Below are 24,614 nucleotides of genomic sequence, written 5' to 3'. Positions count from 1 at the left end.
AAAAAAAAAAAAAGTCTTTATGATAACGATAAAATGTTGGCAGCTTTTGATAGCTTGTAAGAACTTCTGGATAAATACTTCGTGATCTTTCTATTAAATCTCAGAGAGCCCCATGAATTCTTCTTGCAAGAGCGTTTTATTTTTTAAAAAAGTGTGTGTCAAAACAAGCCTACGATGAGTTGGGACGCTGCGGTTCGCTCCTGCTTGACAATCTCCAGACTTAACGTTTTCTCTTTTCTTTTGCAGGCCGTGTATATGTTTTATGCTTTGGCAATTGTCTGCGATGATTTCTTTGTCCCTTCACTGGAGAAGATTTGCGAAGTAAGTATTGGAAGATGTTACATAAGCTGGTGTGCTGCTTTAGCAGCAGTGCTCCTCGAGAGCCGCAGAACGTGACGATGGTGTATTCACTGTTGTCTTAGAGTGTTCCCCGTGCTCCTCGTTGCTCAACGCTGCCTGTGTGTATTGGCTCGGCCTCGTGTTCTCACTCATGGGAGATGGGCTGGGAGTCTGCTGGTGGGTAAACTTGGCTGACGCTCCCTCTTAAAGCTAGCATTGCCTCTCGAATAACAATTCCTGTATATGCATTGTACCGCTTCTTAAAAAACAAGGCAATTTCTAACAGTGAAAAACACATTCTCTAGAGCAGCGATTCCCAAACCCAGCCCCGCGCTGTGGGCTCCCCGGCGGCGCTAGCTGCAGCGTGGGTTTCCAGGTAATCAGCCCGGCAGAGCTCGTTAGCTTGTCCTGTGCTCTGCTGCTCGCCGCTGACGTGCTTTCACCTCTCGGACTGAGAAACCCTGCCCTCGAGGTAGGATCCAGCCGTCGGGAACCGCGAGGCGGTTGGGACATCGTGGGGACACCAGCTTTGGTTCAGTTATGGCTTTGGGCACGTCACTCGGTTCTCCTGGGACTTGAAAGATGACAATCTTCTGTTTCTTGACTTTTGCATGGAAATATTGATCCACAGGGTGTGTCTGAGTTTCATATACCATAAACTTAAAACTTAGAAACCTCCAAGAGTCAGACTGGGAAAGAAAAAATGCCCAAGAGAGTTTAGATGTGTTGGTATTTAACATCAAAACCACACCCAGAGGAGGGAGAGATGCCAAGGTGTCAGCCGGCTGCCTGAGAGCTGGGTCCTGCCCCTGCGTGTGGCCCTGGCCCCGTGGGACCAGGGGACTGCGCTCCCTGCTGCACCCGCTGCCCGGCCGGTGAGGACCTGCACGCCGCTGGTGCGTTTGCGTGCTGCCTAGCCAGAGCAGGGCTGCCCTGAGCAGGCCCGTGCCAGAGCTGTGTTTGGCTGCTCGGGTGTTGGTTAGAGATGAAGTCTTGTTGTAGGTTCAGGACGCTGCAGATGTGCAGCGCGGTCGCTTCCCGGGGCCTTGCGGCTTTGTGCGGTGCCCAGCGCAGGAGATCGCAGGCTGTCGGCTCTCCAGGTTCTCCGACCGTTCACGCTGTGATGGCTGCTGTTGCCTTGAGTTTGTGTGTCTTTGCAGATGTCTCTTCAAAATTCTAGGCCCTACGCTTAGCTGATATAGTTAAAACCTCTGGTGAGTTACCCCAGGAGAAATCACAGATCTTGTACGTTGCCTTCAAAGTCATGAGTTTCATACCTTGCGTTGTGTTGGTGTAAGCTGTGAAGCAGCAGGGACAGCTAGGTCAGCTGTTAAGAAGCTCTTGAGCACTTCCAGCAATTGCAAGGGACTCTGCCCCTCTTTGCTAAGGTTGGCGTGCTGAAATTTTAGAAGACAAGGAGTACATTTTAGCGTAAATCAGCTCAGACAGCTACAGGCTGAGCAGAGACCATGTGCCCAAAGTGACTGCACGCCCTCTCCAGTGCCAGTCTCGGGCAATGAAATCTTTGCATGTAGAAAATATGGTTTGGTCTTGCCAGTTTGACGTCTCTGTCAGCTGGAGGAGACGCCTGCCCATCTACCTGGCAATGAGTGTCACTCATCAGGGCACAGGCTGTGCCTGACCCTGGGAGGAGGTGTGGGAGCTGCAGAAGAACTCATTTGTGCTGACAGCTCTGATGGAAGTTGTCTCTAAGCTAACCTGATATTTGTAGTTGAGCACCCTGCCACACAAGCCTTTTCTGTATCATCAAAAAAAAAAAGTCCCCAGGAAATCCCACTATTTTGGTGCATAAGGATTCAGGTAACTGAAGGGCGACAACACGAGGCAGGGGCTTCTGTCCTGCAAAGTTACTGCACTCCCTAGGGCTGAGTCTAGGGAGAGGCACTGCGAGGTTCAGAGGGAGGGAACGGAGACGTGGGGATGGGAGATGCTGGAGGTGCAGACATGCTGAGTTATTTAACCTCCCCGCTCCCGAGCAAGGGAACCCTGCTGGGAAATGTGGATCTGGAGGGCCAGCTCGGGTCACTGTAGGTGAACAAAACCTGAGCTGAGTAGGCAGTGTCCAGGACAGGCTTGTATTTGGGGGGCCATCGATATGCCCAAGGGCAGGCCTGCCACCCAGAGGGACACAGGTGGAGCCAACAGCTCCAGCCTATTGCTTCTACTTGATTCTCTCCCAAAAATGGTTATTCTCACCCTATAGGTGGCCTTTGGGGGCATTGAAGTACTTTTGTTTATGTATTTTATGCATAATTGAGCAGTTCTGTAATCACATGATAGCAAAAGAAATACGCATTCCTGTTTCCTGATCCAAGTCCTTTTGCTTTTATCACTCCAGAATGGCTTGTCTTCAGAACATCCAGCTTTTTGTGGATAGTCCTTGGCGTTAGCACTCAAGAATGCATGGCAAAAGGCTCGGGTCACTTCGCCAAGGCCTCTGCAGCCTTTGGTAGTGTCCACTCTTGCCTGGTTTCCCAGGAAAGGGAAGGCTTTATCACTGCCCGGTGACAGCAGGTGCTACCACCGTTGCCCACGCCAACCAATACTCTCCCCACATAAAGAAATGAGCAGGCTGACTTGGAGAGCCGGGGCTGCTTTGTGAGGGAGACAACCACCTGAGTCCTCCTCCATCACCTCACGAGACCCGTCATGTTCTCAAGGGTGGTCACTTGTTTGTTAACTCACAAAAAATAATTGAGGGAGCGGGGAGAGCCCCTTGCAGGAGCTCACATCTGAAGGCTCGTGCTGGGTATGGCAGTACAGCGTGCGAACAACCGTAGGTGGTAACGACTCGCTGCTGACCTCAGATCTACCATCAGTAATCCAATGACCACCTACTGTCGTATCCCACACAAAAGAATTTAAACCTTCTGCTTGAAGGCTTTTTTGGTCTTGGAGACCAGTTGCTCGCAGTTTAGATACACTAATTCTAAAATAAATGCCCTTTTTCTGGCTTAGCTTCGTCTAGGTTGGAAAGCGGTCGTCGAGTTAAACCAACAAGGCATTTGCGCTCCCGAATGCGTGTGTTGAGATGAGAATTTGTTCCAGAACACTTGCTATGGTAGACGTTCACATTGTGTCTTAGTTCAGATGTACTTACAATAGAGCCCTGGTTTTAATTTGTTTTCTGAAACAGCTTGTGCTTGTGTTTGCCCAGCTACTCTGTCACTGGCGTTACAGTGTTTGCGTGACGCAGCTAACGTCGTACGTCAGTTGCAAACGTTTGCCTGAAATACCAGAGGACACATTTTTGCCTCCTACATGGTGTGCTGTATTTTCTGCTCTATTCTATTAGCTGAATCATCATATGCGTTGCAATAAATTATCTAGGGACTGTCCTCGAGGGAACCTACTATAGCTTTAAATTAAGCCATCCCACAGAGAGTCAGCACAGCTGGTTTCCGTGGCTGAGGGCCTTTTCTTTCAGTTGCAGACCGACTATTGTAGGATGAGGGTCTCTATATTTCCATAGAGAATCCTGCAGAAGAAGCTGGCCTTTAGGGATCTACTTCTGGTCCTATGAACTTCTTCCACAATAGTTTTAATCCTATTTAAAATCATTTTCCATAAAACTGTGTATAATCAGGTTGCGCAAGCTTTTATAGCAGTGCAGCGATGCCGTGGTCTCCTGCTTAAAAAGCATTCCTGGTGAGGGCACATCGTTTCCTTTTTCCTTGACCCCACAACGTGTACAAAATCTGTTGTTATGTGTGTATGGTCAGTGGATGGAGTTACCTGCTCTTACAGATCTAGAATACCCTTTGTGGGATCTTCAATCCAGATGAGGTCGGTGGGAGGATTTCTGCAGTCTTGTCTCCGTGCAGATGTACTTTGGTAACAATAAAGTTGCAGAGAAACCCTGCGCCGCTGCAGAGGGGAGAGGGGAGAGGAAGGCTTCCTCCGTCCTGCCAGGCTGGGTGTGCGGCTCCCAACGGCCGGTTCTGCCAGGGAGGCGTCCCCACCGCCCCCAGCCGCCTTCCCCTGCTCCTACGACAGCCGCTGACTCGCGCGCGTGCGAGCAAGCCAGCTTTGTGTAGTGACAGCTCAGCGGCGTGTGGCCGTATGGCGGGGGGTGGCTTTTCCGAGCTGCTCGTTAAACTGTGGAAGGTGCCAGCAAGGCATGTGGTCTTTCACAGCCTCGTCGCGTTGGCTGAGCAGTGGCTTGTGCAGATGGAGCGGTGGGAATGCAGGAAGCATAAAGGAGGTAATTAACCAAGTAAATCTCTGGGAACAGCGTATGCCGATGAAGTTTTTGTAGAGCAGTGGGTCCCTTCCCAAAACCCCCGTTTCAGGTGGTCCCCGGGCACTGCTGGGGGAAGGCTGGAGGAGGTAAGTGTCTTTGATGGTGATCCAAGCGACAGTGGGTGAGGAGAGGTTAAATGTCCAGAGCTGAAATGAAACCAGCGAAGGCGGCTGGGGGTGAACCAAGCCTGAGCTCCAGCCCTACCCTTTATGTACCAAAGTAGATGAGACAAGGTGGGTATTGTTGGGACCACGGAGGAGACAGAGAGCCGTGACTGGTGAAACTGCCTCGCTGTTGTCCAGAGTCCTGCTCTTTCTCTGCTCTGTAAAGGCTATCACAGCACAACCTGCCCTCTCTACAAGGAGATGCTAACTTAAGTAGCCAATGCCCATGATGACTTTTTCCCCTGTAATTAAACTTTATTAATATAACACTTTATACGTATTGGCAGTTTCCCACTCTCGGCGGACAGTTTAACGTTTCTAGTTGAATTCCTTCAGCCTCTCAGTGTTGTAACCAATGACTCTGATGTGTTTTTCTGCAGCGCTTGCATCTTAGCGAAGATGTGGCTGGGGCAACTTTCATGGCAGCGGGAAGCTCTGCTCCTGAGTTGTTTACATCTGTCATAGGTAACTAACCTGCTGCTGCTTCCTGAAACCTTCGTGTTCCCCTGGCTGTTTGTCAGAGCTGAAATGGGATTGCTAAGTGCCTGTAACATTTGTTATAATACCTTCCCTTGTGGGCACACATAGGACTAATTGTGGGGAATCCTCACTAGATGAAGTGGCTCTGAAAAAGTACCGTTATCCCACAGCAGGGCTGCCTGGAAGTGGTTTGATCTGACCCCATCAACCCAGGGCCAGTAGGCGGGTCACCTTCACTGTCCGTCCATCTGCCTCGCTGTAGCACAGCCGAGCTGCACAGCGCTGAGCTCTGCACGCGCAGCCTCCTCCCCTCCCCTCCCTCCCCTCCCACGCTCTGCCACGCCGTCTGCGGGACGTAGTGTGAAAGGATGCACCTCCAGCCTCCTGGGTTGGTACCCAGGCGAACTCTTTGTGTGCTCAGCGGCAGGTTCTCTGCCATCACCTCCGCTCTGGTTAGTCTTCTAACACCACTTCCCTCTGGGAACACCAGAGTGGGGAGGAGAGGAGGATCTGGAATGCTTTCTCACAGCAATGAGCTGGTTAGAGCATCACACTACCAAAGCAGCTCTCTGCTTATGGGAAGTGTGATCAAGGGATTCAGCAGTCCTTAAGTGTGTGAAACCTGGGAAACTCGTGTGGTCCTTCAGCAGCCTTGAGCTAAGAGGGGACTGTGGTCAGCTGTTACAAGATGAGCTGTACATATGCTACCTGGCACAAGGGGAGAGTGTTCTTGCAGTTTTACTTGTCCACATCTCTATTGGTAGGTGATCATCAGAGCAGTGGTTGGGAGGTTGAGGTGGGCTCTCCATCACCGAGGAGAATTATTCTCAGCTTAGATACTTTCTCTAGAAGATACTTGTATTTCAGTCACAGCTATCAGATGCAGAGCACAAATTAATTCACGCAAAGCTGCATGCTCTGCAGGGAGGTCTGATTACACAAGCAAAGCCTTAAAATGTAGGAGCTTAAATTGGACCAAGTTGTGGTTGTGTTCTAGTTAAGGACAGTGCAGTAGCAGCGTGAAAATAAGACCAGATTCCTTTAGGCAGCTTGGAGAAGCCCTAACGATCAGATCATTATCTTGCTGTGGTGTAATCCACTACATACCGAGTGTCACTTGGTGGGTGACTGCTTCTGTGTAACATGGTTCTGAGAAAAGGGTAAAGTGGAAAAAATATCTAAACTACACTGGCTGGGTAAATACTGTGGGAACCTTAAAAGCAAGTGGTGAATTTAAACAGACTGACAGCTAGCAGGAGAAGGAGTGTTATTTTTAGGCTGACTTCCTAAGGAGAGAATTTTGTGCAGTACCATGATGCATGTGTCTGTCAGTTTGTCTCCCTCACCATTAACCTCATCGGACAATTTTAACCAAATTTGACAGAAGAGCTCTGAAAGGAGTTTGTAATGCAGCCCCATAACTCATCCTGAGAGGCATCATTGAGCTTGCACGTAGCTGGTGGCCAGGCAGCTCTGAATCAGCTCCAGCTTCTCCTTGCCTATTGAAGCTGGTAGGGATGGAGATATGGGGAAGAGCAGAGTGCCGGTGAGGGGATGTCTTATGGGAGATAGTTTCCTGCAGAAAAAGTGGCAGAACTGGTACATGCCTTTAGATTCATTACCGGGGTGTAAGGTCTGCAGGGTTTTGTGGAAAAATTCTGCTCTTTCCAATTTACACAGCTTGCCTTGAACTTGTTTTTCAGGTGTTTTTATCACAAAAGGAGACGTAGGCGTTGGAACCATCGTAGGCTCGGCTGTGTTTAACATCCTCTGTATTATTGGCGTGTGTGGGCTTTTTGCAGGACAGGTAAGAGCATTTAATGATTCCTAACAGTTCTGGCTTCATCCTGTGCCTTGGCTCTACTGTGAAATCAGCTGCCAGGTTCACAACCTTGCCACCAATTTCTCTGGCTTTGCTCTTTTTAACAGGACCCTAAGCTATTCCTCTTGCATTTTTGAGATGAAAAGCTGAACAGCAAATGTCAACTCGGGCGTTTTAAGCTGCCCAAGATATGTGGGTGGTCAAAGGAATAAAAGTTGCTTATTTAACACCTCCTCTTGGCAGCTGTTGAAAAATGCGTTGTGACGTTTATATCTGGTTCTTTTAGACCAGAGGAGCCAGGAAATGGCTGTGCGTCTGGCTGGTGAAATGCGCTTCGGTGAGCCGTGCAAGATGCCTCTGAAAGCACGGTGACACTTCTGGAGCATCACAAAAGATGCTGCCTCTGTGCAAGAGAGTTTCAGATACGTGTGCTGAGCTGGCCCAACGCTGTTGGTGACTGGCATGATGTACGAAGTTGTGTGAGAAGGGTACAGCCTTTGCTTGGTGTTTGTCTCATTATTTATATCCAGATTCACAGAGTGGTGTATGTGGGAAGGGGCCTCTGGAGCCTCTGATCCAAAGCCCTCACCACCTGCGTGGTGGCTGATTTCCAGGTTGGATCAGGTTGCTCAGGGCCTTGTCCAGCCATGTTTTGAATACTTCTGAGGATGCCCCAACTTTTTTTCTCACCAGCAGTAAGACTATCCATTCCTAGTGTAATTTCTGACTGTTTTCCAGCCTGTCAAACTGCTTATGACAGCTCAAGCTATTCATCTGAAATTAAAGTAATTAAGTTGTGAGATCTGAGCTGCTGTCTGAATTGCAGACGTGATTGACTGTATAATTAAATATCTGAATCTGCATTCACCTTAGCACTTGCCAACATGCCCAGTGTTTTTACAGTCTCATAAAGTGTTCTTTGAAATGTCTCTGCGCAGACTGACTTGTAAAGAGGAGAAGCAGGGTGACGTTATCAATACTGGGCAATAGAGTAACTCACTCTGGAAGAAGAACTTGAGAAGGGGCCTGTGTAACTTGGTCAGTATGAGAAAGCATGCAGAGAGATTGGGCTTTCCTGGGAAGGTTCGTAATCTAATTTTATTTGCATTAGCAGTGAACGTTTTGAGGATGAAGGTGAACATTTCCCTGTGGGGGGAGGCTTCAGGAAAAGCCCACAGCAGTGCTTCTTAGCCACCTGAGCTCCCTTGATTCGCATGGGAACGTGGAGGTGGAAGCTACACGTGCTCAATATGGTGGTGGTTCTGTTGGAACTCTTACTGTGAAAGCCCAACTGATTCAGGCCAGTTTTTAATGACCAAAGCTTTCCCAGAGCGTGAAGCTGTGCTCCCCAGAGGTATTCTCCTGTAATCAGTAGGACTTTTTGCTCAGGTTGCTTTTTTCAAGCAAATGAAAGCAATTAACTGCTTAGCATGATGGCAGAGGAGATAATTCTTCTGATTTTTACTCTCCACAGTACTGATTGCATGCCTCAAACCTGCTAAAAAAACTATCTACAAATCACAGCTTTCAGTGGAAAAGGTTTGCAAGAGTTTGGGGGTTGATGGAGAATGTCAGTCTTCTCGAGAGACCATTTACAGGTGGGAGATGTTGTTTCGGGAGATGTTGTTTCTGGAGGATATAACGCAGCAGACACGCTCTCATAAATGCCTTCAGTCTTCCAGGTGTGGTAGCTTTCAGAAGTTCAAAGGGGGGATTGGCTGCTGTAAGTCATCCTGAGCGTGGTGTGAGAGTCTCTTTGAAGCCAAGAACTGAGATTTGGACTGATCTATCCCAACTTTGTTTTCCCTGACTCTGCTAGCGATTTGCGTGTGGTTTCGTCAGATCACTTAACCTCTATTTGCTGCAGTTTAACCCACAGAGGGTGGGTGAGAACTGGAATGACTGATGTTGCTGCGTGGAATCATGATTTAAATGAGCAAATGAGAAATCACATTTTAAATAATTCCAGTATTCTACATAAAACTTTTATTTTGGTTTGTGCTTTTCTTTTTTTCCCAATCCCAACCCTTCACCAAAAAGTTATTCACTTTTACTGGTGTGATTCGTCTTTTTGTTTTGTGTTAGTATTAATAGGAATTTGGTTTCGTTATCCATAATGTCTGTATAGATACACTAACATAGGTGCCAGATTTAGCTGGCGGTTGGGTTTCAGTTCTGCTGGGGAGCTGGATCTCAGCTTTGAGTTGCCTTGTAATGGCCCCTGAGCCTGGAGGCAGGCTGTCAGTCTGAGCTGCTTGCTGTGCTCCAGCTCTGTTCGAGCAGGGCTTTCTCTTGTGGGCTCGGACCTGTGGGGTCAGCAGCTGGAGTCCTCTGGTTGTCAGGTGAGACCAGTGTGTCAGTGGGCCGGCATTTACCAGCCAGACCTTGCTGCCTTGTGAGCCTCCCCCGAGGCTGCTCAGGACACAAACGTAGTTTCTGCGACTCCTGCCCTGGAAAGCGACATTCAGGCATCTCGATTCAAGGCTGGAAGGCTTTGGGGTTTGTCAGGGGGGAGAAGCAGAGAACTAAGCCCGCACCCGTGGCAGTTTCACCCCGATGATGCTCATGTGGCCTTGGTGTTCATCAAACCCATCACTGCATGCTCTGCTGTCGGGAGGTAAAAAAAAGTGTAAAAAAAAGAAACAAACGCACAGCCCCAAAAAGCTGGTATGCATTTACTCGAACACCGCGTCTAATTGATTATTTTTCTAAGACTTTAACGGCTGGGAAGTGCACACTTCTCAGAATAAATCAGAATAGACGTCCCACTGCTGGAACTGGAGAAGGAAAGTATGATGCCCACTCCTCTCTGTGACACTACACACCTAAAAACTGCATTAAAAGGGAATTGTTAAGGTTGAAAGTCAAACACTGAAAAGTTAGGGAACAGCCACGGTGAGGCTCCTTGTGCAACCTTAATTTGCCCCCCCGGTGCGTGTGGGTTATTATACAGTCTTTAATTACGGGATCCCGTGCTGGTTTCTCCACAGGGTCCCTGCCTCCCTCGGTGCACAGAATGGTCTTTGCTCACTTAATGAGCAGCTATTCATTATTTTGTTTTCTCTTCATTGTTCAGTGTGTGCCCTTCTGCCTTATTTACCAGGCTCTATTCAAGCCCTGTTCCAGAGGCAGAATTATTAATTTCCTCTTGAACTTCTGCCGATCTCATTGCTATTGTATCTGAGCAGTTGATGAACAAGTAATTAATTTTCCCCAAACCTCTGTGAGATGAAGGGATGTTTTAAAGATGGGGAAACAAAGCACGGAGAGATTAAATACAAAAGAATAACTTGTCATTTTAGGGGCCAATTAGAGCTGGCACAGGCCTGTTTTTTCCCCACAATGTATAGCATCCTGTGGCATGTTCTTTGTTCAGAGGGCAGCTCCCTCTGGCTCCAGATGCTGCTCCTGCTGCTCCACCTCAGCACTGCACGAGGCTCTCCTTGCTGGGCTGGCCTTGGTTTGGGTGGCCGTCTCCATGTGCGTACAGCCCAGCTGTCCCTGGGAGCGTTCAGCTGCTTTAGCCATGAGCCCCTTTTCTCCTCCTAGGTCCCAGCCTCGTGTTCCACCTCCTGCAAGGGGACACACAGAACTCGTCTGCTGTCATGAGCCCTGGCTTCATCCCTGGGACCACTCTCGAGCTGAATTTAGCAAGTGACTGAACTGCCTCATCTCCCAACATTTAGTGCTTGCTTTTGCTAGCGTGATGATGTTCCTTCTGAGCACCCAGACGCTCCAGATTTCTTTCAATTTGATCTGCCTCCCAGCACCCCTGCTTCCCCATCCAGTTTCTTGAGGCTTCAGAGAAAAGCTTTCTCCAGATAGATTTTCCCCCTGGATCATGGATCCACCCCATAGCTGTCTCTCAAGCATCCAGCTTTCCCCCAGTCCCACAGTGGTCTAGATCCCTTCTCCTCTCCCCACTCCTCTGCTCTCTGGCTCCTTGACCCAACTCCTCCTGGCTAACTGCATCCATGCTGGGGAGGTACAGGAGCCTGCTCTAGGGCCCGGCAACTGCATTTTCAGACCTTGACCACCCGGCTCCATTTTCGCAGGTCCACAGCTGAGCCCTGCCTGTCCCTTGCCCTGGCTCACGTGGGAAGATGCTGCTGGGAGCTGGTGCTGTGTGAGGGGGAAAAGTGCTTAATGCTTCGCAGTCGGTCTGAAATAGCTGGGGAGCAGGCTGCCAGAAGCCCTCAAGCAAGGCAGTAGTTAGCAAAGCTTCCACTTCACTATTTATGTATTTAATTTTGAAATTTTAAGGAATTTATCACCTTGGTAGCTGGAGCTGCAGTCCTGCAAGCAGTTAGAGCCCAACTCATTTCTGCAGGCTGAGCTGCTGCAGGATGGGTGTCTAAAAGCCACACAACTTGTTTATACCATCTGCCTCGCTTTAGGGTTTCCAAATGACTGTGGTAGTGTTGTAACGCTCCTGAAGAGCTGCTCTCATGCTAAAAACCAACTGATGGAGATGAAAATCAGCTTTAATGTATTGTTGTGCCTCTTTTTCCTTTGTGGCCCAGCCAGAAAGGACAAGGTTGGGCTGGAAAATGGGTTGGTTTGAATAATGTCAACAGATTGGGGAGATTAACCATGTGGTTGTCGAGTGCCAGCCCAGAGCTGAAGTTGTGTGTGTTACAAACTCCAGGGAAGGCTGGACAAATGCAAGCAAGCAAAATTGCTTTCAACAACCATAAAGACATTTCTGTTAGTGTTAAGTATTATAAACCCCTTGTCTCCCTTGTTTGTTTTAAATAGTGGTGAAACTTCTAAGTTTCAAATCCAGTATAAGTCAGAGACACCTCTACCCATCAGACCCTTAAGAGTTGGTGGGCTTCGTACTAATTTCAAAACCAAGATGGTTCTAGTTTAGATAAAAAATATTTGTGCCATGGCTTGTTACTGAAAAGTAGAAATGTGTGTTTCAGTAGTCTAAAAGTGACTTGATTTTCTCTTCCAATTAGTGTTGATGACGCTTTGTGGATCACCAGGGAGGATTCTGGACTGGAAGGATTTTTTTTTTTTTTATAATTTCTGTCTCTTCTCACTGGCACGAGCAATGAAATCTCCTGAGGCCTCTATCCTTGGCACAGGAGGACCAGCTTTCCAAAAGTGCCCGTCAGTGCAGGCTGCCTGCGTTTTTGATGGCCAAACCAAAACCGCCTGCAATGGCTGGATTTTCTAAAGTAGCATCCACCCTCTGAAAATCAGATCTGTTTTTAAAATAGCTTAGACTGGGCCTCTGGAAACTGAAGAACTCAGCCTCTGGTGTGTTTTGAAATCTCTGACCAAGGCATATTTAGAGAGATGGATAAAGTTTACCCAGTGGATGGCTTGAGCGCAGCCCACGTGGCGATGGCAGTGAGCCTTGGAAGCTTTTCCTTCTTTCTTCTTGCACCCTGTTGTGATATTGTGCTGCTGCCTCACATGCACACACACGCCGAGGAAGATTTGCCCTATTTAACTAGGCAGTAGGTGTGATTTTTAAGCTGTAGGTGGTTTTAGTATGTGGAAATATATTAAGAACTGTCCTCATTCCCCAAATGCTGATGTAGTGCAGGTTGGATGTGTCCGTAGCTGTTTCCTCAGTTGTCCGTACACCTGCGACACTAATGCTTGTTCTTTAGTTGTACAGCTAGGTCACACCTCCCAAAATGTTTATTCAGCTGCTGTGGCTGTTTTGCTTTCTACAGGCAAAGAGAGGGCACGAGAAAGTAAGAGAATGCTGCAAGAGGTGGAATGGCAGCAGATGCAGCCCTTCAAACATAAGCTCAGCAGCATTTCATGAGGGTGCGTGCTAGAGAGCAAGGAGTGGAGTCTGCCGTCCGTGGTGTGATGGATTGTAGCAGGCTTTTTCCACGGTGGCAAATCAGCTGTGTGTGGGGAGATTGACCTTAGCCCAGGCTCCCCTCCAAGCCTCAGTCTCTCTGCCCTGTCCCCTCTCTGTCACGTTTGTGCTTCACAAGTTCTCCCCTCCTTCCGCTGCCATCTCGTCGTCCCTGGCAGCAGGGATGTGGGATCCTCTGAAGCAGTCAGTGCTTGCTTGATTCAGCTCTCACTCAAGCCAGCACAAACAGAGTTTCTTCAGTTTTGAAAATTCCTCTGTCCAGATTCTTCTCTTTTCTGCAGCTTTGCAGCTCTCTCCTGCGTGTCACCCGGTCTTCCTCTGTCCTCATCCAGCACTAACCTGCAACTCTTTGCAGTGTTGCAGAAGAGGATGAAGGGTGAGAAGACGTTAGTGAAAAGTGCTTCGGTGAAAGCAGTATAACCATGAGCTGCAGCATTAAACAGTGATTCTCAGTCTGCATAGTTTGATTTGCTAATTACCATTTAACTGGAGTGTTGTTCAATGTTCTAGTTTCTCTGTTTCACCTTTCCCCAGAACAAGACAGGCTGCTCTGGGTGGAGCAGGGGACCATGAGTGCTCCGTTGTACCAGAGATGTTCTTGGTTTTTTAGAGGCTCTTCCAGTTATTTCTTCTGTCAAGGGGTCTAGTTGGTGGCCAGCTGTCATTCCTCAATATACTGGAGTAAAAAAGGACTACGTTGACCATCTGATCTGCCTTCTCCTGCTCCAGTGGTATTGTTTTACCTGAGGAAAAAAAGCAAATTCAGAAGGCTCTCCTCTGTCCAAATCACGGTAAACCCTTGTGTAAGCTGCGGATGCCTCCCAGAATCATCAGCTGACGTGCACTCACTTTTATCTCGGTGTGAAAATAAACCCAAGCAATAGGTGTTACAAACAGCCAAGAGCTGAGATGAGGAAACTCAACAGGGATTTAATAACCAGGTAGAACATTGTTTATTGGAGAGACTGGGACTTCTGTAATCTATTTTTAACCCAGTTCTGTCATACAGTTAGCTTGCATGCATCTTAATCTTTTAAGCTTTAATTTCACTGACAACAAGTAATTCAGACTGGAGTCGTTACTGGCCTTTGGCTTTATCACTGCGTTCATGAGCTTTTTTTTTTTTCTTCTGCTGGATTCTGGAGGAGTTTTGGGAGGTGAGAGTTGGAATGTTGTTTTTTTTCTTCATTGGTCTGTGACCGTCGGTGGAAAACATGTAAAATTGTGGAGAAGTGGTTTAAGGAGAACTTAGTGCCAACTGTTGGGACTGTACGCTGCTCTTGTAGTCCGGGGCACAATGGATTTTTGTGCTGGAGACATTTTCTAGTGGCTGTGGGCCTGCTCTTCCACGGACAGAAGTGTGTTGGAAGTGTGAAGTGCTTTGGACTTGGAAGTCCAAGTGTGTTGGACTTGGAAGCGAGAAAGGGACAGAGGAATAAGCCAGACAAGAATCCAGCACTGAGACTTCCACTGAGGACAGAATTTGTCCCAGAAGTCAAGGCTGTGGTCCTGATGGGAACATAGAGCTGCTGGCATGGCCATGTGTACGTGAAACCCCAGGTATGGGAAGAGCAGAGGGAGGATGCTGGGGGTGTCGTTCCCGCTGTCCTGCAGAAAGGCAGTCGGTGGGTAAGCGGCTGAGAGTGCAGGCAGGGCAGAAAGGTGGCGGATGAGTTTCAGGAGAGAGGCATCAGTTAATGTAGAGATGCTGCCCAAGGGCCCTCAGAGATGAGAGGCTGCAGCCTCTCTGTATGCCCTAGTACAGTCCTTGTGCACCCCCAGAATAAAGAGGGTGCTCCTAGGCTGGGCCAGCAGCAGAAGTTGCCTGCTGCCTTGGCTCCCTTCCCTGCTGCTGCCCGGGCAGGCAGCTGGGGGGGCTCCTCTGCCCCTCACTCCCTGCGCTGTGTTCTGTCAGAGCAGCTGGGGAGGCTGTTCTCCTCTGTAAAAGCAGCAGAGTGCTCCTCCGCCCAGGGCTTTGCCTGCTGGGACGTTTGGCGCTGGCAGGCAGCAGAGCAACTCTGAGTGATGAGGCAAATGAGATTCCTTTCCAGCTCCCCCTTTACACAGGGAGTGTTATCGTGGGAATCGGGGACTGGTGGATTTATAGCAAACTTGTAGCTGTGGTGCGAGCAAACGTGGTCTGTGTTAACCACGCAGTTGGTTTGTTAACCAGAAAACACTGCGGGTGACTTTGTCCTGTTCTCTGGGAGCGTCGTGCCTTGACTCCACGATGCTGCTACGTATCATCAACCTGTGCGTGGTGAATAAGCTGTGTCAGAGCTGCCTGTTACACCATCACCCTTTCGGTCTCCTTTTGGAGAGGTCTGACGAGCTCTACAAGCATTTTGGCGTTCCCAAAGTAGTTTTATTTCGCAGCACTAGGCCAGCAGCACGCGTGAAATCAGTATTGCTGCACTGGGCACCATTTAGCCACGTGGCTCATAGATCCTTGGCCTGAAGCAGGGCTGCTTGCATCGTTCCTGTCCGGTGAGGCTTTGTGGTGTCGGGGGCCTGCCATCTGCATCTGAGTCGGACCAGAAACCGCACAGTGAGGTCAGTGGGATTGGGCTTATTGACAGTTATTGGGTTTTTCCTCGTAAGGTCGTTGTTGCTGTTGTGATAGCACCTAGCAGGCTCAGTCGTGGGTTAAAACTCCACGGTACTGTGTGTTACACCAATACAGAGCCAGAGCGTAGCCCTGAGCCTGAAAGGTGTGACCAGAGTGTGTGATGGGAGACGACAGGAGGGGCTGAGCGGGCAGGTGGGGCGGCACAAGGAAACCGTGATGGAGCAGCAGTGTGGACGCAGCAGGCCAGCTGCTTAACACGTGATGAGTGATTCATGGGCTGTGTGGGCATAGGAAGGGGTTGGCGTTGGTGAGGTCTTTATGGGAAGCTCCTCTCAGGCCCAGGGACAACATGACGGTACTGATGGAAGACCATCTTTTGCTTCAGGAAGATGTGGTGGGGACTGGTGTAATGGGCACATTGGGTGCCACGATTGCTGTCTGGATGGCGAATGATCCCAGACCGGCCTGGCCATCATAGAAGCTGCTGTGATTTTTTTTTATTAGTGTTTCAAAACCTTCTTCACAGAGTTACATTCAACAGTAGGATACAAATAGGGGAGGCAATCAGAAGAGCTGAAAATGGATTCCTGTCGGCATCAAAACAAGTCTAGTTCCTAGCTGCCACTGAACACCATCACTGTTTGAGGTCAAGTTTTATCTGTCAAAATTCACACACAGATCAATGCTGTGGACTTACCATTGGTAGGATTTTTTCGTGTATCATTTGTAGTGTAAAAGCAAGGGAAGTCACAAAACCTGTTTTTATGTCTGACAAGGACTGGCAGGTCTGAGGAGACTGGGAAATGTTTACCCATGTCTACAGCTGCCCTTGAATTCTGCTGCGCCTGCAGTCCAGGAGACATCTGCAAACGCAGGCTTCGGGATCCGGCTGCCTCGGCGCTGCGGGAGTCTGAGCTAGAGTCATGCTGATGTGGATAACTCATGGACCATTATGAGTACCGGTTGAGCAGGGAAATATTTTTGGCTTTGTCCTGAGGTTTGGAGAGTGTCCGCTGTTTCCATTCTGAGAATGTCACAGAGACGGATTGCTGCCGCAGTGATGAAATATCAGGAGGTGCTTAAAAAAGCAAATATTCTTGGGGAAATAATGAGAATAAATTGAGTTGGTCTGCAGTGTACGGACCGGGAGCCGCAGTGACGGTGGAACTCTGCGGAGAATGGCTAACCAGGGGTAAAATTAGGGGGCTGGTAATTGGAAGGAGGCTTTCCTCCCAGTGAGTCCATTAGATCAGAGCTGCTCGGCAGTTACAGGCTTAGAGAGACGTGTATTTTAAGGCCTGGGTTTTTTTTTTGACCTGACCCATGCTCATATTTTATGTTTCACTGAAGTTCAGCTGGGAGGGGTGTTTAGTGTTGGTCAAAGCCCCAGGCAAGCCCGAATGCCACCTTGCAGGGCTCTGGTGTCCTTGCCAGGAGGTGCTCCGTAAGGATTATGGTCAGGGGACTGGAGACTCGTAGTGTCCTGGGATGGTGGGACAGCCGTGACCCCAGCATGTCATCAGCAGGGAGACGTCACCATGGGGCACGGGGGGAGCATCTCCACCTGCTCCCTGGCGTTCACTCCAGGACATCCCCCTGTGCTGTTACTCCCAGGAGTAACAGGAGTTAACAGGAGCAGGGGCCTGCTCCCGCGGCAGGCAGAGCTCTCCCTCCGCTGCCTGTTCTCGTGCCTCTGCAGCTCTGACCCCAGCTCCTCGCGTCACAGCCAGAGGTGTCCGGGCCTTCCTCTCGCTGAGGTGTGGGTTCCCTCCAGGGTCTGTAAAATGGGAATGAGCGTGATTGACTCACAGGTTCGTGTCTGAGTCTGGCAGATGATCGCTGGAGGAGCAGCACGGGGGAGAAGTACACCCTGTGATCTCTGCTGTATGTGATTTGTGCTAATGATTGTTAGCTTCTGATTTACTCATTTGCTCATTGCAGGTAGGATGTAACAGTGCCTAAAACAAGGGAAGTTTTGTGAAATTAACGTGCAGGTCCTGATGGTCGGGCAGTTCCTCTCTTTGTAAACGCTGCTGGAAGACGGCAGTAATTATCTTAAGAAATTCCTTCCTGCCTTGTATCTTCATTACAATTGCTGTAGGACTGATAGAGTTACCCGCAGAGAAGAGAGAGTGTGTGCAGAATATTAAACATGCAGTTGCTATTTCCCACCTTCTGTTTGGTCGTGACCTTTCAAGCAGCACAAAGCCTGAACCACAGACATCTCCTCTGGCGCTCCGTTTGCTGTTTTCCCTGGCAGCCGAGCGCTGCCAGGTGCTGCAGGCTGCCCTGCCACAGGGAGAACCTGCCTCCGCCCTGCCTGCGTCCCCGAGGGGCTGCCTCTGGAGCCAGCAGAAACTCCACCGTCCCTTCTGGCAGGGTTTGTCTTCTGCAGTGACAGGAAGGATTGTGAGCCTGGTTCGTGGGACGTTTCACTGAGCAGGTGAGGGAGATTTGGTTGAGATGAAGACCTCAGAGAAGGTGTGAAATGCATTGGAAGAGCATCCCCAAAAGGCCAGCAGTGTGGAGGATGTGGCCAGAAGTCACGTGGCAGACTTCAGACGTGGGTGAAGGCTGCAGCCAGGGAGATGCAATTGAGACGCCAGGACAAGCGTCCCACTGGTGAGGGCTGGAAGCCTCCAATGTTTGGGGACCGATGGGTGGCCTCTGAGATCCTGCAGGACCTGCTTGGCTGATTCTGTATCTGAATTACAGAGTGGGTCAAAGTGCCACCAGGAACTCGCCACCCTCTAAACTGTACCAAGTCCTGGGTGTGGGATTTCTAGCCCATGCCTCTTAGCTCAGGCACAACCCCACATTTTGCTGTGGGAACGGTGCTGGTGGAAATGAGGCCTCCAAGTACTGCTGGGCAGGCTAGTGAATGGTTTCAGTGGCTAATAAAACAAGTGGATGCTGGTAAACTGATTAACACAAGGGCAAAAAAGAGCTGAACAGAGAGAAAAACTGTCAAAACAGAGTTGCATGTGAACAAGGTGAGCATGGGTGAGACATGAACGCTCAGCATGTATCTGTGACGTTTGTGGGTCCCCCCTTTCTGAAGGATTTCAGCCCTGTGCAGTCCCACAGGCCTTTATTCTCCAGTGCTGCTGCTGGGTAAAAAAAAATCCTTTATCTCCTGTACAAGGAAGTGAGAGTGCTTAATTAACTCACCCAAGCTTAGGCCATAGGGCTGGGGGCAGAACAGGGACTGCATTGCTTCAGTCCCAGGTGAACACCTCATCCTCCAGGCTAGCTCTCTTCTTCAGTGTGACATATGTGGATGTGTCTCCCAGGAAACATGCAGAGGCCTAATTTAATACAGAGATGGATACAAATAAGGCAGTGTCACTCTCACGTTAATATATGATGCTTCATTGATATCACAGCCAGCGAGGGTGAACAGGCAGGTGGCAGGATCCTTGTAATTACCTGAGCTGAGCAAGGAGTTCTTAAAATAATAAACAGCAAAGTTAAAAGGCAAAGCCTGTGCCTTGTCAAGGGAGATGGAGAAGCCCTGAGAGATTAGTCCCTGTCAGGGCTGTCCCAGAGACGAGGCCCTTGACAGATTCACCAGAGGCAGTCAGGGGTGTTCGGCTTCTCAGAAGTCAGCGTTTCCCAGGCTGCTGTCAAGGCAGGCAGAAAGAATTTGGCTTTTCTTGCTTTTCCGTGCAGATCGACAGATGCTGGAGCAGCACGAAACCCGAGGGGTCTTTTTAGCTTCTCTGGTCTTACGAGGGGTGTTTCAGCTCAGTGCATTGGTGACAGGGCGGGAGAGGGTCCCTCGAGGTGTGTGCTGCCCGGAGCAGTCTGCTGCGGCCACCCAGCACGCAGAGCCTGGGGAGGGGCACCAGGGTGAGCCGTGGCGTGGGCCTCTGCTGGCACTGGAGCAGGCTTGGTGGCTCATCCGGTGGGGGAGGCTGGGAGCTGTCGGTGTTCACCCCTGTGACGTGCGTGCCCAGGAGGATGCCAAAGCTCGGTGGCAGGAGAGCTCTGTCTGTCTCCATCTCTGTGGCGGGCAGCAGCCCCGGCTAGCTGCTTGCGGGTCTTTGTAACGATGTCAGGGCTTCAAGGAACTGCCCCAGAGGTTTCTTTGTATTCCAAAAAAGCTCTGTGATTTTTAAGTGCCACCGTTTGTAGGAACTGTAAGAATCCCTTTATTTCTGTCTCGTTTACATACAGATCTCCTTAACTGCCAGGGCTTTTCAGATTGGAATGAACCTTAGACTGTATTTAACCGAATAAAAGGCAGTGGAACCTACTAAACTTTACCTGAGCATGGTGAAGTAGGTTTTCTTCTTATTTCTACCCAGCGCTGACACAGATGACAAACTGCTCGTAACTTTAATTTTGCAAATGAAGCACAGTTCTGTCTTTAACATAAATGTCTGGCACACAGGGATCCATCTTTATAGGCAGGTTTTGCTGTGTCCAGTCAAGTCATTTCCCTCTCTCCCGAGTACCTAGTGGAGAAAGTGTCTCGGTCGTTTCATGGAAGATATTTTAATTTTCTGCTTGGCTTGGCTGAGCAGCTGTGGCTTCAGGATGATTGGTTGGATTTGCATAAGGTCATTAAGATCCAATAACGATGTTTATTGCTAAGACATCTGCCATTTATATTCATGCAGAGCAAGTAAAATTAAACCTCAACTACTATCACTGTTATTACCAATGCAGTTAATGACAATGAAACCCATCAGTAAGTGGAACTATGCACGTGTTGCATCTGGATGGGTGAAATAAGCCTGCACCCTGAAGCTTCTCCCTTTCTAGTTCTCTTCAGCTGTGGCTCAGAAACGTCAGCTGATGGGCTCTGCTGTGACCTGTCTCTCTTCAGTGGGTTGCAGCAGTGTTTGGGTTTGTCTGCTGTGGGGTGAAAACCAGGGCTTTGCTGCGGACTGAATTCTGCAAACCACGAGGAAGTAAAGTGCTGCTGGATTTCATCTTCCCGTCGTTTTCAGGGTGAGAGCTGGTACCTGAGGTAGAGCCCTTTTTATTTCTGTGTAATTCCAAATGCATAAGGCATGTATTAACTACAAACTACTGCCAGTCTGATTCCCTGAAAATCTGTCCCCGATCTCCGCCCGAGTTCCCTACTTACTGTGACGTTGGGCAGCAGTTAGTCGTTTATCTTGCTTTGCCGTGAGATCCTGTTCTGTTATCGCGGGGCTGATTTGGGGTTGTGTCAAGGATTTGCTGAACAGTAATGTCAGGAAAACAGCACCTTCTGGAGGGGACCCCGCCAGGCTGTGAGAGCCAGCCCCTCGGCTCCCAGGGTAGCTCCCGCAAACCAGGAGTAGCGTGCGAGGACGTTCCCGCTGCGTGTCTCGCTGCAGCTGAGCGAAGGGGCTGACACAGCACGCTGCCGGCTGCTTGTCGTGTTTCAGGGTGCCTGCAAGGTATCGCAGGGTTTTGTCAGTCAGCACAGACGAGCATTCAAAAACCAGATCCCAGCCTCTGTTAGCGTGGTGTAAGAGCTTCCCTAATTGCTTCTGCACAGCCCACATCAAAGAGGGGCAGCACGAAGACTGACCCAGATTCTCTGCTTCTGGATGCCTTTTGACAAAGCCCTTAATGAGAATTTAAATGTGTTGAATGAAAACTTGAGGGAGCAGCATCTGCTGTGAAACTGCCTAGTTGCCTGCCTGCCCTCTCATCCCCAGCCTAGCAGAGCCTGGCAGCTGGACGTATTCCCTTGACTTCCCGGCTCTGAGGAGGGGGAGACAGCAGCAGGGAACAGGGGCATGTGTTTGCTGTCTGTTTTCGTAATCTGTCTTGCAGCATTGCCAGGTAGGGCTGTCTCAGTTTACAGTCATCTTTCAGGCTGTAGCTGACCATTAAAAGAAGCAGCTGCTTCTCCAGAAAAGAGCTTTGTGGCTCTTGGTACAGCCTCATTCAAACTTTATGGAGTAAAATTCCAGACCAGTATTAATTTGGAAGCACCCTTGGACCCCAGAGCTGCATGGAAGATCTACCCAAAATGGCAACCTTGGTCAGTCACTAAGGAACGTTTGCTTGTGGTGCAGTGCTGTAGGAGACGTGTTTGTGTTAAAACTATGTCTAATGAATCGGAGACGTTCTGCTGCTTCCCTTTAAAACTCATGAGAAATGTTCATCTTTGCCCGAAAACACATTCTGCTGAGCAGCAATCTCTCTGTCCAGATAACGTCAACGAACCAAACTACCCACGAGGAGTCAACCACACAGGAGTCATCAGCACCGTGTGCCTGTTGGCCAGGAAGGAGATGCTTCCAGCTGTGAGGCACTGAGCGGCGGGTTCACCGCCAGCACATCTCTGTTGATCTCCATAGAGTCTTAAGGCTAATCGCCGTGGGGATTGTCTGTAATCTTCTGACACCGTCACCCAAGCATTCCTGCCTCTTCACATTAACAAATTAAGTTATTAGCTCTTAATACCTGAAAATCTAGACCTTCTGTACCAGAGGGTAACAGAGAAACAAGATTAAGAAGATGGCTTCCAAAGCCAGGCAGTGTTTGTAGCCGATCATTCAGCCCAAGAATGTCAAGCAAAGAACGGGCCGTGAGAGGAGAAAAAGCCCTGGAACAATTCAGGGTGAAAAAGATCCCTGAAGGACATGGATGTGCTTCGATGACGTTCGCGTGCTTCCCCTGGGAAGATGAGCAGAGAAAACATCCAGCAGTGCGTGCCCTCCTGGACTGCCTTGTACTGTGGTGGGCAGCAGCAGAGCACAAACACCCTTACCGAGGTAGCAGCAGCCATGTTCTGTGTCACACCCTTCACCTTGGGCCCATCACCCTAATGGGAGAGGAGGTGAGCAGCAGGCTTTAAAGCAGCCAGATGGATGGCGTCTGTCCCCAGGTCTCTTCTGGATGGGAGACGAGCTTCTGCACTGCTAACGGGAGAGAAATAATTTGGGAGAGCAGAAGAGAGAAGGGTCAGTTTTATAGAGGGTAAGTGGTGAAGCCCTAGGATGGAGCGTGGAGCACATTGCCACTGAGGCCCTGCGTACCCTGAGCTAACTTAGGTGCCAAGAGCAGCAGGTGCCAGTGCCTGATGTTCAGTGGTTTTCTCCCTGGTGGCTTATCTCCGTGTGTGTGCTAGGTGGAGGAGATTGTGTGTGCTGCTTGGGGCCACTGCTTCAGGAGTTAACGATGGCAGAAATCAAACTGGAACTGGTAAAGTCTTGATTTCTCTGCTCTCCAGCCCTTCAAGAAAGGGAAATAAGCATTCGGAGTAGTAAGTGTTACACATAAGAGTTTGCAGGGCAAAAGTTTACCAATGAGAAACCAAATGTCTGATATGGGTCGTTTTACCCCCAGGAATGGTGCTGCCACGCAGGTGAGCGTGCACTGTGGGTCCTCATCCGTGTCGGACCTGTCGGGTGTTGCTCTCATTTAAGCCCGGACTAAAGAGCTCTTCCTTTCAGCTCTGGGGATGCCAGATTCAGCCCCCAGTGCAGCAGTCAAGAGAGGGCTAACGGGCACTTGTCTTGGCTTTGAATTTCGGGTACTTGTGTCGAACGGAGAAAATGTGTAACCTGACAGTCGGTGATTTTACAGCTGCCTCCTTATGCTGGGCTCCCAAAGGATCAGCTGATTTACAGTATTGCTGATTTAAAACTCAAATTTGATCATGTTTTTAGCCAAGCTGATTGCTTCCCTGATTTCCTTTCTGCCTCAGTCTGCTAAACTGTAATTTAAGTGGTTTCCAGCGCATTAAGATTTATGTGAAGTCCTTGGTTGCTGCAAGACTATATGGCACAACTCAGGCAGTCAAGGTCTTGACAGTTATAACTAGACTACACGATTCTTGTCAGCAGGCTGGAAGTACTGCCGTTTCCCTCAGGGCTAATTAGCTCCTTTTACCCTCAGTGCAGTTACCTTATGCGCACGGTTTTCCTGTATCAGATTGTTCTTCCCAGTGATCAAATGGTTCAAAGACTTCAGTTAAATGACTCGCGCCCTAAGGAGAGCTGAGATTTAATTTCCCTGTAGTTACTGATCAGGGAGACCTACTAGGGTGTCTGTGAAGTGTGAGCAGGCTGTACAAGTCCCAGGAACGAGCGTGTTCCCTTCGATCCAGTGTGAATTCAACACAAGAGTGCTGTAACTTTTATTATGCAGAGCTTAAGTTTACAGCTATAAGATCCCCACCAGCCCCTGTGCTGAGAAAAGTGCGTAGAACCTTAAGCAGCACCATAAAAGCTGAGTGGAATAATGTCAAATTATTTTATACACTGTCTTACAAAAATTGCTCAATGGAAATGAAGGAGCCCGCTATCTATAAGATGTGAGATTTAATTAAGGATCTCTGAATAGAATTATGAACTCAGCGCCAGGTTTCTACATTTGGAAATTTCTATCATAAAGCATCTCCATTCATCTGTCCCTACATGCATTGAAATGTATTGTCAGCTGGTATAAATCTAATCTGACTCAAGGACCTTAAGGCCTGCTTTTTTACTTAGCTTACATGTCAAGGGTTGTGTAAAGAGACTTTACACTGGGCATAAATTACATCCACTTTAAGAAGCCATGGTATTAAGAGGCTGCAGAGGTTTTAAAGAATAATGGTCGGTATCTTTTTACAGCATTTGTTTTGCTAGCAGTTCTGGAAAATTTTAATATTGTAAGAGTTAATATGTAAAGAAATCTGGGAAACTATTTTTGCTAGCACTCTGAAATAGGGCCTTTATTTGGATATCATAGAAATGAAAATGAAGTTACTGTTTGTTTGACTGAATTCATGCACAAGCATGACTGGAGGGTGTGGTCAGAAAATTCATTTGTACGTTTAGGGGCCAGATCCAAATCGGTGTAAATTAGCCATCTCCCATCTGCCTCCGTGTGCTGTGGAGGATGTGACCCTCAGTGTTGGAAATGCACTCCAGAAACGGGGAGTAAAGGTTTGAGGAGAAGCTCCTGCTGAGGGGGCTTCTTAGAGCTGCAAAAAATATAACCATATGGAAGATGTTACCACCACAGGACTGCTTTTAGTCTGCCCTTTTCAATGCTATTAATGAAGTTAAAGGCTAACTTATTCACTGGTATTTTTTTTTTCCTAAGATCCGAATTGCAGGTTTGTTCAGCCTACAATGGCAGTTCCTCCTCATTTCTGTGGCTTTGGAAGGTGTCAAGTGAAATGAACT

At 48.9% G+C, this 24,614-nt stretch overlaps 1 protein-coding gene across 1 annotated transcript in view; it reads left to right on the top strand.

Moving 5' to 3' along the window:
* The first annotated feature begins 255 nt into the window (after positions 1-255).
* Positions 256-24,614, top strand: part of SLC24A3 (solute carrier family 24 member 3) — a 55,899-nt gene continuing 31,540 nt past the window's right edge. The window contains exons 1-3 of the mRNA XM_068407304.1: positions 256-321; positions 5,148-5,232; positions 6,951-7,054. Of these exons, the coding sequence (XP_068263405.1) occupies positions 256-321; positions 5,148-5,232; positions 6,951-7,054 (255 nt within the window). The remainder of the gene's footprint in view (positions 322-5,147; positions 5,233-6,950; positions 7,055-24,614) is intronic.

The sequence above is a fragment of the Nyctibius grandis genome, chromosome 1, assembly GCF_013368605.1.
Source record: "Nyctibius grandis isolate bNycGra1 chromosome 1, bNycGra1.pri, whole genome shotgun sequence".
Classification (NCBI taxonomy): domain Eukaryota; kingdom Metazoa; phylum Chordata; class Aves; order Nyctibiiformes; family Nyctibiidae; genus Nyctibius; species Nyctibius grandis.
This window is presented reverse-complemented; position numbering and strand designations above follow the sequence as displayed.